The following is a 13,296-nucleotide window of genomic DNA, read 5'->3' on the forward strand; positions in this document are numbered from 1 at the left end:
CTATTTCATTATGTGTCCAGAATCACTACAGATGCTCTGGGGTAAAAGTTAGCATTGAGATGAAATACTAAGGCAGCGAGCTGAGGCTCATACCAAGTGGATTGGACACTGCTCTGCATAGTCACTGCTGTAATCCTGCTCCCCCTCCATAACTCCTGCCTGGAAAACACTGATTTAGTGCTCCCTTTCATCCTTTTCATATCACCTCTAAAGTGACAGTGGCTAGAGACCATTGTGCTTTCATGAGAAAAAGAGACTTGTGGTGGCTTCTTTTTGAAGGCCGCCCTGGAAGAAGCCAGCACGTCACCAGTCCAGGTGTTCCTGCCAGCACCACATCAAAAATAAGGTACTGGACCTTAAAATTCCCTCCAAATTTAGATCATGAACAAACAAGGAAAGGAAATTAGCTGCATGTATTTTATCTATGGTACCAAAAAAAAATCAGACTATTTATTAAAGTACAAAGTAGGTTTTTCTTTTTGTCTGTCAGTTACAGACAGAAATGATGCTTTCCACGTTAGATCAAAACAACTTCAGATATGAACTAACATGAGCTGTACCTTGTATCTGAGGTAGAAATAGTCTTCCTGAGCTCAGACTGAGGGAAAGAAAAAGAAAAGAAGAAAAGCTGGATCAAGACTCAAATGGAAAAAACTTTTAGAGTCTGAAGAAGGTAGAAAGTAGAAAAAAATACACTGAGTGCAGAAATAAGGGGAAGAGGTCTTAAGACCCCAGCTCTGGAAGTACTGAAGTTATTAGTTTTAAGATTCAAAGAAGACTACATATAACACACTACTGAGGATGATAAAACTTGAAGCAAGGAATCATATCCACTGCATCGACCTTTTTGGATAAGCTCTTTAATACCAACAATGCACAAGCACTCTCTCTCCACTGAAATAACCATGCGGAAATTGCACAGAATTCAATTACTGTCCTACTGCTGCTTGCAGTTGTGCTTATTCATAAAGAACTTTTAATTCTGGGCATATCAACTGATGTGATATGCTCTTGTATTTTAGGAAGAAGGTATCAGGCTAAATAATGGCCATACCTACCAGAAAGAATTACCACTTGGTCCTAATAACTGACAGAGAAATATCTTACTACTCTATTTTTACAGCAGTTTTCATGTAGCAATTCATGTGGCAATTCATGTGGCAATGAGGGAGACTTAAGATATATTTTACACAAAGAGTATTTCAAATATTAAACAGCAATTTAGTGTTATGTCTGCATATAACATACAATAAGATCATCATAACGATATGAAAGATATTGCTTAAAAATTGAAAAATGTACCTAATTTATCAGAAGTACTGTGTAAAGCATCTCTCTCTTTCAAAGAGATCTTGTTAACCAAGCACAAACTGGATTGAAAATTGTTGACATAGTATATTTAATAATTTTATGAGTTCTGTAATGGATGTGTAAAAAATAATACTATTTTTCAATCCAGTTAATGCAAGGGCTTTGTCACCAGGGCATGTTTGCCATAGCTGAATTTCAAATGCACATATGAAGATTAACACAGAAAATGATGCAACCAGTTTACAAGTGAAATAGTAACAAAAATTAGAAAAAAATTGCCTGCCTCTTGATGCTGAATCAAAACAAACAAATCCTGATGCTTTTTATTATTTCTAAATTACTTGAACAGAGAATTGCAAGAGAAATATGGATGAATTTCAAATAAATTACAATGTTAATTTTTTCAGGATTAGTTTGGCAGACCCATCAAAGTGCTGGCAAATAGGTCAAAGTTTTGACCTATTTTTTTGACCAGTTTTCAGAGAGCTTCACATTTTCCTAATTCTGCACTTCAAGATAATTAATTAATGGGAATGGATTCTCAAGATAGTTTAGCCAAAGTCATTAAGGGTATATATATTAGGTGAACTCCTATCATAAAACCTGTTACAGCACAGATGGTTTGTAAAAAGACTTTTCCATGGATTAGACAGACAGAAATGGAGGCAACATCACGTTGCCCTGTAAATTGTGAGAAGAGATGAGACTGAGATTCCAGCTGGACATTTCAATTGTTATGAGCAACATGGCTCACTTTTTGACTGCCTCTTGGCTCATCTTGCATGCTTTGCCAGGAGGAGATATAAAGCCATATGGCCTTCCAGGCACTGCTCCATCATTCCTTCTGCAGTGAGTCCTGAAGCTGAAAGAAATCCTTTAACCCTGCAGTTAAGTACAAGGCAAACGGACCTGTATAAAAAAGAGCAAGTATCTCCCATTTACCTCCATTTAAAAGACCTGACAATGGATTTGTACCACAAACTAGCACATCGGTTGTATTTTCACCTCCTGATAAATTGTTTATATTCCTATACTTGGAAAGAGTACTTAACTGGCTATAAAGGTTTAAGAACCATTATACTTTAAATTAGTACACTCAGAATGTATAAGATTTTGCTGGGTAAATTATCCAAATATTCTCTGAATGACAAATACCTAATCTAAAACCAGGGAAAACATCAGACAATTGTCAACAGAAAATTCTATTTAAGATGCAAAAACATCTGAAAAAATATAAGCAATGCAAGTTATTTTGCCCAAAAATTACAGATTCTGTGTTCATTTATTTTTTGTATTAGAAAATTAAGAGGAAGTGAAGTAAGTATAAGTTAAAAACCTTTGCTACAATGAGAATAACTTGATAAATGACAAAATGTGCCAAACGAAGATTTTAAGCTATTACATATTCAGTCTGAATTTCAATGTGAAATACTCTTCTTCGTATATAACTGCAAAAATTGGACTACTAATTCATCTAGGTATGGTAAAGTGGTATTAAGGACCAAAATTTGTGTTTATTCAGTCTGTATTTTAGTTAAGGAATAGAAATCAAGAGAATGCTGAGAAATGGATAACTCATTTATTTGGCTTTGTTTTAGCAACATATCTTCTTGGCAATAATAATTATCCTACTGTACCACAGTGGTTACAAGAGCAAGTGCTTTAATATGAAAATTAGACTAGCAGAATGCTTACTCTATTTCAAATTTTGAAAATCTTACTGAAATTTGGAACAACAGGTAGGCAAACCTCTTTGTAAGCGGAAGGAGAAAGTCTTTATTTCACGTATTCCTGACAAGTTCTAATCCATGTTTTCTCAGTTGAAGGGCAGAAAGAGCTAATGAGGTATTGTAAACCAACTCCACCCCTTCCCTCCCAGCACCCTACTACAGATGATACAAGCACAACTGTGCAGATAAGAAAGAGTTGAGACCATTTTTTCCCTTTTCCTACAGTGAGGAAAGGGTATATATGTATGATCAGTCTAAAACCACCCTCTTCTTGCAATGCTTAGGAGAAAAGACCTTACATTTGAGGCTACTGTGTATGCGAACAAGATTAAAAAATACAGAAACATTTCTTGTCTAATTCAGCATGTTATTAATGGATACTTAGTTCACGTTCATAAAAATCTTAAGTAAATGTCTGACAATATCAAAGATTTAGAGCAACATGTACGCCTATTTTTACATGTACCTTATTATTATTGTTACAACCCCACAGAGTAAGAATATATTACAATATTTTGCTACTCTCGCAGATTCTAAAAGCAAGAATGCTTAAAATGTTGTACCTTGCTTCAGATCTTCATTGATATCTAAAGGTTGCATAGGGAACATCAGAGGCGACATTTAGGTGGTGGGTTACTTTGAGCGCCTCAGAAGTGAAGGGGTAGCAGGATGTGTCACCTGGTGAGGTATCACTTGATATAAGCATATGCAATTGCCATGGGCGATATAGGTATGAATAATGGAGACTCCCACTCCCACAAAGTTACATAGCTGCAGTTTCTAATGTCCAATAGTTTCTGCACAATAACCCATGTGCTCTTGATGGAACACAGCAAGTAAGCAAGCACTTTTTAAAGAAAAAGATATCGAATGCACAAGACGAGTTTTGTCGTAAATGTATGGAAAGGATCTCCAAATTTGACAAGCTATTTGAATATATTTTTAGCAATGTTATCAGTCTTTAGCAGTGCTGTAATTGAAAATCATACATCTGCCTGCTATTTTCAAAAAGTAACTGCAAGAATGTGATATAACTTTGGTATTCAAATATTTTTTCTGAATTTGCATGGCTCTGAAGATCTCAGTGTGTAGAGCGACAGGTTCAGGAGTTCTCTAAAGCTGTGACTTGTACAGATCTGGACCTCTGTAAGACTTATGATTCTGTCTGAGGGCTCAAAGCTTAGCAGAAATGAAATGCACTTTTTTGCACATTTCAGATATCCCCAGAGTTCTTTATGAAGAGATAAAGGTCAAAATTGCTGTCAGAAGCAATTGTTGCAGTAAGGAAAAAAGTGGAAAAAACCTCTCACCAAAAAAAAAAAAAAAAAAAAAAAAAAAAAAAAAAAAAAAAAAAATTGCTGAACTAAAAATCCAGTCTGAGGATGAATTTACATTAAATACAAATGTGCCTTTCAAATGTCACATTAACTTTTTTTAGTGCTTGCGAGACTAATGTACTCCACTGAAAAGCAGGCAAAATTATACATGATATGTGCAGACAGCATGGAGACAAAAGACTTGTGGCTCAAGGTGAGCAACTAATGTGCATTTCTAAGATTGGTAGAAAAAAGAAATAGATATTTTTCCATATAAACAATGCAAACATTGATTAAACAGAGAAAAAAGGTTGTATAAAGGTAATTCAGTAGAATGCATAATGCAAAAGGTATTACTAAGTAAGGCTTGGGAGGGGAGAGATGTGATCACTATCCAGCTTATATACAAAATTCAATGGATTGGCATTTTTTCATCTGTATTTTGTAGATACAATTCATGTCTGTGGTACATCTGCTCCATTGGTCTTAAATGGCATGTCTAAAAACTGAAGTCTGTGGAGTCCTTTTGGAGATGCAGACACAAACTTGACAGTTTCCAGAGCATATGTCATGAATAGACTGGAATACAAACCAACATTTCTTGCTCAGTTGGTACAGATCCCAACAGAAAGCATTGCTACAGCTGTGACTTTCTCTCTGTACTTTCTCTCTGTGTAGTTTTTAGTGCCAGTATAAAAATATTGTACTGCAATAATGGGTGTACCCTTGTTTTGGTATGACCTGGAGCATAACTTGAATTTATACCATTTAAATATGAAACTACTCAATTATCCGATACACTTAGTTACTTTTGTTAAAATTTATTTAATATATTTTCTCTTCACTCCTCCTAGGTTAGGATGTTTCCCAAGATGTCTTAATGATGCAGTTTAATGACGCATTTTGTCTTCCATAGTTCCCACAGAATTGAATACCTGTTAATAGTTTCACTGGATTTTTCCATCTCCCTGAGTGAACATATAGCCTTCTTCCTCCTAGCCACAATACAACTTTTTTACATTAATCTATCTTCCCATTACAGTTCTAATTATAAGCTCTTAAGTCTTTCTTAGTCTTACATGGCACAAACACCACAGAAAGAATTTTTAGTTGTCCTAAAATTTGACATGAGCAGCAATTTGGTTACCAAAGACGAGACCAGCCTATTTGCTGGCTTGTAACATCACTTCAGTCCTGTGAAATGTGGATAAAATGCCAATGATATCACATGTATTAAAAGTGCATTATCATGCTTCTGAATGCACTGGCATCCTTCTTTGTAGAATGCTCCTGCCATGCATATAAACTTGTAGTCTATATTTTTTTTCATGATTATTATTCAACTCTTTAAAGGCTGAACAGATAATGACATTGCAAAGTTGTTAACAAGAAAAATTTTTCCCCTAAGACATAATAATTTGCTTTTTTGTTGTTGTTTAAAACATTTCTCCTCACTGTTTACTTTCATTCCTTTCATTGGGCAGCCACACAAACAGCTGCTTCAGCACACAGCACTAGTGAATGGACAGAGAGCATTTTTAAAGACAGGGACTTTCTGGGGCGCATTTACAACTAATAGAAAAGTATATTTTCTTATGTCAGCAAACCCCGCACAGAAAAGTCCTCTCCCTTTCTTTCAGCAAATATGGCCATGCTTTTACCTAGGCAAAAGTAAAAACTTGTCTTTCTCTGTTCTGTCTTACACAACAAAAAGTTTAGAAGGGAGTGCATTAAAATATATATTTTTATTTTTAGGTTCCTGTTAACTTCTTTGATTTCTAATAGTAGAAGGTCCAGGTTTTACTGATTCTACTGGCAGTTGTGACTGTCTTTACTAAGTAAAAAATATTTAATAAGAGATGAGGAATATTTTAACATGCATCCAATGCTGTACAGGAGGTTTGCAAAATAATAAATAAGATTTTTATACTGATATAAGAAATAGTGAAGGCCATATATGAAATATAGAGGAAGATAGATTAAGAAATAATGTAAATACATATTGCAGTTTAACAAGCTTCTACTCTCCAGAGACTGCATCAGCTGCACACCAAGAAGTTTAAGGTGTTCACCCTAAGAATGGTAACATAAAAACACAGGGTTTTTTTCAGGCCTTCATGTTTTTAGAATATTAACCTCTAGTGTGATGCCTTTAAGTAGGTCAGTCTCAATACATTCACACTTATCTTCTGTGCTGGGTTCACTCAGCCAGAATAATGTCAGTGATAAAAATATTGTATCTATGTCATCCAATGTGAATGTCTGCCATGGGCAACTCACCTTTTAGCAATTACCAGCTGAAGTAGAGGTTTTAACAATAGAATTACCAGATGATAGAGAATGGTGTTCCGTAATTGCACTGGGCAAGTACAATACGGCCAGAACAGGTGTTAGCTTAATTTTCTTCATCTGTACCTGCTAGCAAGTCTGGTTACCCTTGCACACCCATTCGATGTGGTCATTCAGGGAAATCAGTGCAGATGGTGTGTCATTGTGTGCACTTGCCAAAGATTTTTACAACTAGAAGCCACTGTCTCCAGTCAGTATGAAAACTTAGTATAGATTACAACTAGAGTTTAACTTAAAATTGTTTGTGGGCATACCCCCAGCACATGAGAAAAAAACAATGAATAAAACACATCTTAATCCAGAAGTAAAGTGAAAAAAATGAAAACACATAGAGTCTAAGGGGTGTCTCCTTGAATTTTATACACTAATGTCTTACACATGTATGTTGTTACATTTTTTATCTCATTCCCAGTCAATAAATATTGTTTTGTATCAGAATGAATATGTTACTTTTCAGTGAATTTTTTGCCTAATATTCTTAAAAATAAATTAATATCAGTACTCTCCTATTTCAGAAAATATAAAAAATATTACTTCATATTTATTAACGCAAGAAGTATGATTTGTACTAAAACCAAAGATAACACAGTAAACTTCATAAAAGCAGGGGAAAGTATATGGTAATTGAAACAGATAAGTAAGATAAGGAAAGGATTTTTTATTTCTATTTCATTTGGAACAGCTGTATTTTATACTTTGTGAAATATCCGTTCTAATGAATGACTGCCAGTATGTTAACTTTTCATTTAAATTTTGCAGTGACTAGGAAAGCATTTCGATATTTGGGATTTTTTTCTGTTTTTTTACGTTCTGTTACTCCAACTACTTTGAATTTGTACTGATACAAATGCCTTACAAAAGTGACAGGGACAAAGCAATTACCACTGAAGTAATGGAAGACTGACAGAAATTGTAAGAAAATTATGGTTATTTTCCCACTGAAAGTGTTGTTGAAACATATTTTGCCGAGGCTTTTTCAGTTTGTTTTGTTACAGTAGTCTCAAAAATAATAACTTTTCATTAAGCTGTTTTAGCTATTTTGAGGCATTTCTACTTTTTCTTCCTTGAGCTAATGCTGAATCATGCTCTTATGATCCATTGTATGCAGTGGGTTTTGCTTGAATATGGTGATGAGATTTTATTCCATGGCTTTTCAGGGAATATTTTATATGTGATGTTAATTAATGAAACCTATTAATAAAGCTAAACTGATAAATATAACAGTCAATAAAGAACACTCACCTACTGTCAGTTGTCCAGTTAACTGTCCCATGTGATTTCTTGCATTCACTGTTACATTTCTGTCAGACTGTAAGACCAGTGGGCTATCCTGGGAAACATGTATGAGACAATAAATGAGAGAACAAAAAATTGAGGTAAAATTAAGTTAGAACTTAATATAAACATGCATGCTGAGAGGGAAGTTGTGTCAAGTATAATAGGCCTTTCTTACAATTTCATTAATATTTTAAAAGTCAAAATTTTATATTAAAGAATACCAAGAATACTATTTTAAACTTGAAATCTTTGTGCATACAATCCTTGCTTTAGAAATCAGATTTGAACTTGATTTATTTAATTTGGATTTAATTTCCTGTCAATATTATTAAGTTCCAAATTCAAAAAACCTTAACACCAATCTGTTTCACTAGCCTTTCCCTTATATTGTTAACCTTTACTTTTCTAACTACCTAACCAACAGTATATTGCATTATTCTATTAATCTGCACAATCTATAATATTTGCATTTCACTTACTGAAACCTTACAAACACAGAAATGAATTCCTTTGACGATAAAGAGAATTTTTACTCCCAAAACAACAATGAAAGAGAGCACTGGAAGGTGAGATCTAACAGAGAACCCTGATCCACTGCCAGTAGTTCCTTAGAGGTACTATTAGGGATCAAACATACAGCAAGGAGACAAACACTTTACGATGTTAAATACAGTTTTAACAATTTTGGAGTCAATTTGCAGGATGACTACACGGCTCTCAGCATCCAGCTAGGTTTAAGCATTTGACGCTTATCCTGTGTCCAAAGCCAGCATAAAAAAATCTCAGAAATAATTGAATTTTGCTTCTTGAAGAATGAGGAGCCAGATGCACTCCTCCAGGGGAAGCACAGATGCGCAGGAAAGGGGAAGAGCTTCAACAGAGAGCCAAGAGAAATAGCCTAAGAAAAAAAGAGCAAGCTCACTAGTCATGCTCTCACTGGAGTGGGGTGAGTGCATGAGAGAACAGAAAAAGTAGGATTGCGACTGCTGCTGCAGAGAGGCACTTTTCTCCCTGGAATCACGTAAAACCCCACGCTTCAGGCAGTTTGCTAGCACTCAGTATGCCTATGTATGTTTATCCAACAGCAGTAAGTCATCTGACAGAAACACCTGGGGATGTGTCTTAGGTAGGAATGACTAAGGGCTAGGAAGATATTTGGGAAATTTATTATATACTTGTTATGTTCTTAGATTCTTCCCCGGGCATCCATTATTGGTCATCCCTGGACTGAGCATATAATTTTAAATAAACCTCTTGTGTATGTCTCTTAATATATTGGTTCTTGCTCTTCTTGAAAGTTTTTTAGATGAGAAGGAAAGGACTTAAAGAGACTATATCACTATATCTATCTTTATAGATAAAGATTTAATTTTAACCTGAATGATGCTTTAGGTTTTCATTAAAATTTTCCAGACCTTACAGTCCTTTCCTTTGAATCCAGGGCTTTCTTGTAGAAAGAGAAACACTCTTCCCGGTTGTTTTCACTATGATTATTAACTTTAAATGATAATCGGTTCCCTGGGAAGTCTGAAATGATTCTGAGTTAATTTCAAAGAGTTCAGGTGTATTTAATCTCTCACTGGACTATGCTATGACCTCTCTAACATCCTGCCAATTAGCTCTGCATCACAGAGTCTGGCAGATGAAAGTCACTGTTTGGCTTGTCCATCTTCTAGATAAAAAGCTATAATTATCAGTGAGACACAGTGTTCAATTTTACTAGTTTGAGCTAAACATGTGATGCAATCAAGGGAGCTTCTGGCAACAAAAGCAGCTGCTAAGGACCTTTTTCTCAACACTTGATTTCCACTTTCCTTACGCTCCTTTGAAAATCTTTAGTCCAGGTAACTGCTGCTCTGGGAAAGGCAGGTGTCCTAATAGGCATCTGCAAGGCCAAAGGCTGTTAAGGAGCCTTTTTCACTTTTGCTTAGTCACTACTTGGTGAAAAGTCTTCTCAGTTAGAATAGTCTCACCCTTAGCAAGGGAGGATACTGCCATGCCTATTTTTGCCAGTTTAGCAAAAGTTTGGGAACTTACACTCACAAAAACTTATCCCAATCTGATCTGAAGGTTTCTTTCCTTTCACCATAGGAAAATACTTAACACAAATCTCAGGCTAAAATATGCGTCTCAGGTTCTAATTTTTAAAAAAGAACGTTGAATATCAAATTCTGAAATACAGGATAATGAAAAGATAGGTGAGCCAAGCCTTCCTTCTTCTTCTTTCCTTGTCTTATATAAAAGATAAAAAAGAGGGATGAAGCAGTTAAGAACTTAAATCTATATTCCTCAGTTTCTGGATGAAAAATACAGAGCAGCAAGCCTAAATTCTGGACCAAAGAAAACACAGTGGCAAAACTCCTATCAATTTAAGCAGTCCAGCATTTCATCTACATGGTTTACCTGCACTTTATTTTACACAGGCAGTGCCTAAAGACAGAGGTTCAAGGAGTTCAAATATAGTCTACTCAGAGGATCTAGACATTCAGGGAAGACTTAGCTGAAATCAGTGGAATTATTGATCTGTAAGAGTATAAAGGGCAATGAATATCAGTCATAGGAATACAAATATACCTAAAGCATAAAAACACTGGGTAATTTTCTTTCTGGATGACCAGATCTGTTACTCTCTTGATGCAAACTTCAGTTTACAGTGATTTTTGATGCCATTTTAAAAATTATACTGTAGATAACAAAAACCAACAATATAAGAACATTCTTACAGTTACATAGAGTTTTAATAATGTCAATATGCTAACAACTAAAATATTATAGAGGAATACTGTCAGGGCCATGAGGGCTCTACCAGCCCTTACTGGCCCTACCCAGCCTCTCTGGGGTGATGTATTTCAGTCCAGTCCCACTCAAAGGCCTTCTGGTTGGGGTGTACTCCTTGTCTCCCCTCACTGTTTAAGGAGCATTCATCCCTCAGTGCCTCCTGACAAATATGAGGACCTGAAGAACTAGCTGCTGTTCATGATAATGTATGAGTTGACTCTTATGAGCCCCAAAGTGTTACAACTTCATGATTAGAGGTAAATCAGATGAACATGTTACTATAGTTACTTCTCATCAGAAACAGGTTTACAGATAGGATTCATAAAGGGAAAGAAAATCTAAGTAATTTAGAGGATATTTTCAGAAAGCTTTCTCAAATTGTAATCCATTTATAAATTGTATAATCCATTCATACATTGAAAATTTTGGGGAAAAAGGGTCTGGGTTCTGATTTTTGTGTTTGTTTGCTTTGGGGTTTTCTTTTGAGTGAGTCAGTTCAGTAATAAATATCAACATTTGCTTTTAGAATTAGATGAGCATATTATTGTAAGTATATGAAAAACTGATAGACTGCTTTATAAAATAATTTTACCAAAAAATATTCTGCATGAGCAATCATAGAAAAACCAATATTTTTTTACAGCTGGTTCAATTATTTTTAACTTATTTTGGACAAATTTCATGCATTTTGTTCAGCATTCAAATAGGCAATCCCAGCTAATTAGCTCAGTTTTGAAGAGTCTTTCCAAAATGAACCTTTTAAATTAGAAACACTTTAAATGGAGAAATCTAATTCCAGTTAGTTTAATAAAACATTGGTTTACTTTAGGTAAAATGGTACACTGTATAATTAAATATAATCCCAGACATGCTCAGAACACAGCTAATTATGATAATACCACCAACTTTGACACTCAGGCACAGTACCAATATGTCTACATTGTTATAGTGCAAGCACTGGCTCTTTTATGATTTGATTTCTGTGCTCAGGCAAGTGCATCACTTCAGGTCTCTGGACTTCTACATGGTGTCATACAGATGTAAAAAGTAATGTAATAAGTAGGTAGGACTTGACGTCTGCCACACCATCTGCTGGCAGTTTGTAAGATGATGCAAGGTTATATATTGTTATTTTATTTGAGCCTATTCCCAGTATGGGCAGCTAAAATAATTGTGACAGAACCTTTCCTGGCAGAACCAGGACTCTTCCCAAACATACCCTGATACCCTAGTGACTCAGAATGACCATTACATTGCCAAGGCACCTTTACAGAAAACAGAAAACAGAATCAGTATTAGACTTTGGTTTGCTAAGAATTTCACCGTTACCAGATTTTAAGAAACACAGAGAAAATGTTTCCCCACTGCTGCGGAGCACTACAGTTTTCTGTTGCTTTAGGGATTTGTGCTGGGGGTGCCACTGGACAAGTTGATTGCATCTGGTCAATGACCTCAACAGAAGAATGAAATATGTATGAGTTATTTGACCACTCCATAGGAACAAAATGAGAACTGAAAGAAATAGAAAGTCTTAGTACTCTGGTCAGTGCATCAGACCACAGGAGTCAAAGAACAGATGAGTAGATGTGCAATAACTACAGGGGCAACTGCAGTTAAGGCACATGAGGGATAACAAATGTGAAGAATACCTTGGAGGAATTAAGTGCAAAAAGTTTAGAAGAAGGATATTAAAGAGAGTATCAGTCAAGAAGGGTAGAAAGCAGAGCAAAGTGAGGGGATGGAAAAAGCATTCCTTAGAGGTTATCCATTGTCCAGAACCAGAACATCAGCATGTTTTAGCAACATCCCCTGCAAATGGGGAGGTAATAGTAGAGATGGAAGATAAAGCCCCAGAGACTAAAAAACAACACATCTGTAGGGCTTGGAGTCTCAGAGACAGACTTTCTATCATTAAGGTTATTACTAGCCCTAAAAAAACATGAAGAAATTTGCATTAGGAAAGGTTTGAAAGAAAAAGTCCTACAAATGAAAGCAGTTGCTGAGTTCTTGAGTACTTAAAAAATTGAAGATTCCATTGAAACTGTTGGAAGTTTGTACAGGTTTGGAACTCTTAAAACACAAATTAAACTATTATTCCACAAAATATTCCCACAATATTTTTTCCAATATTTCCAATATTCCTTTATATCAATATTTACCAACATTCAGTATTTCCAAGAATATTCTCAAAAATTCCCAAGAATCTTCTCAAGGTGTCAGGACAGCAGGGACCCTAACACAGGTGTTTCAAATAGGGAGAAATTAATATAATTTTTTGTCCAAGTTATTCCTGTGCAATTCTGAGCTGAAGAGTTAATATGAGTTTTGGTCCAATTTAATTGGATGCTTCTACCTATTTTCTATATCCCCACTTTCCCAAAACAAAGTTTCACATAATGTTTTAGTATTCTTCCTGTCTAATTGCCCTTTCAAACCTGAAAGTCCCAATTTAATTGCTAGTACCTATACTTAACATCACAAATCTGATTGAAAAATTTCAGTAAACACGTTTGGACTTCTGCTTTAAGGAAGCA

General features: G+C 35.3%; 1 protein-coding gene across 4 annotated transcripts in view; it reads right to left on the bottom strand.

The window, feature by feature from the left end:
* SGCZ (sarcoglycan zeta) overlaps window positions 1-13,296 on the bottom strand; it is a 418,982-nt gene that overhangs the window by 70,228 nt on the left and 335,458 nt on the right. For all 4 annotated transcript variants that reach the window (XM_048304886.1, XM_048304884.1, XM_048304887.1 and 1 more), the window contains one exon: window positions 7,949-8,036. In XM_048304886.1, the coding sequence (XP_048160843.1) occupies window positions 7,949-8,036 (88 nt within the window). The remainder of the gene's footprint in view (window positions 1-7,948; window positions 8,037-13,296) is intronic.

The sequence above is a fragment of the Corvus hawaiiensis genome, chromosome 5, assembly GCF_020740725.1.
Source record: "Corvus hawaiiensis isolate bCorHaw1 chromosome 5, bCorHaw1.pri.cur, whole genome shotgun sequence".
Classification (NCBI taxonomy): domain Eukaryota; kingdom Metazoa; phylum Chordata; class Aves; order Passeriformes; family Corvidae; genus Corvus; species Corvus hawaiiensis.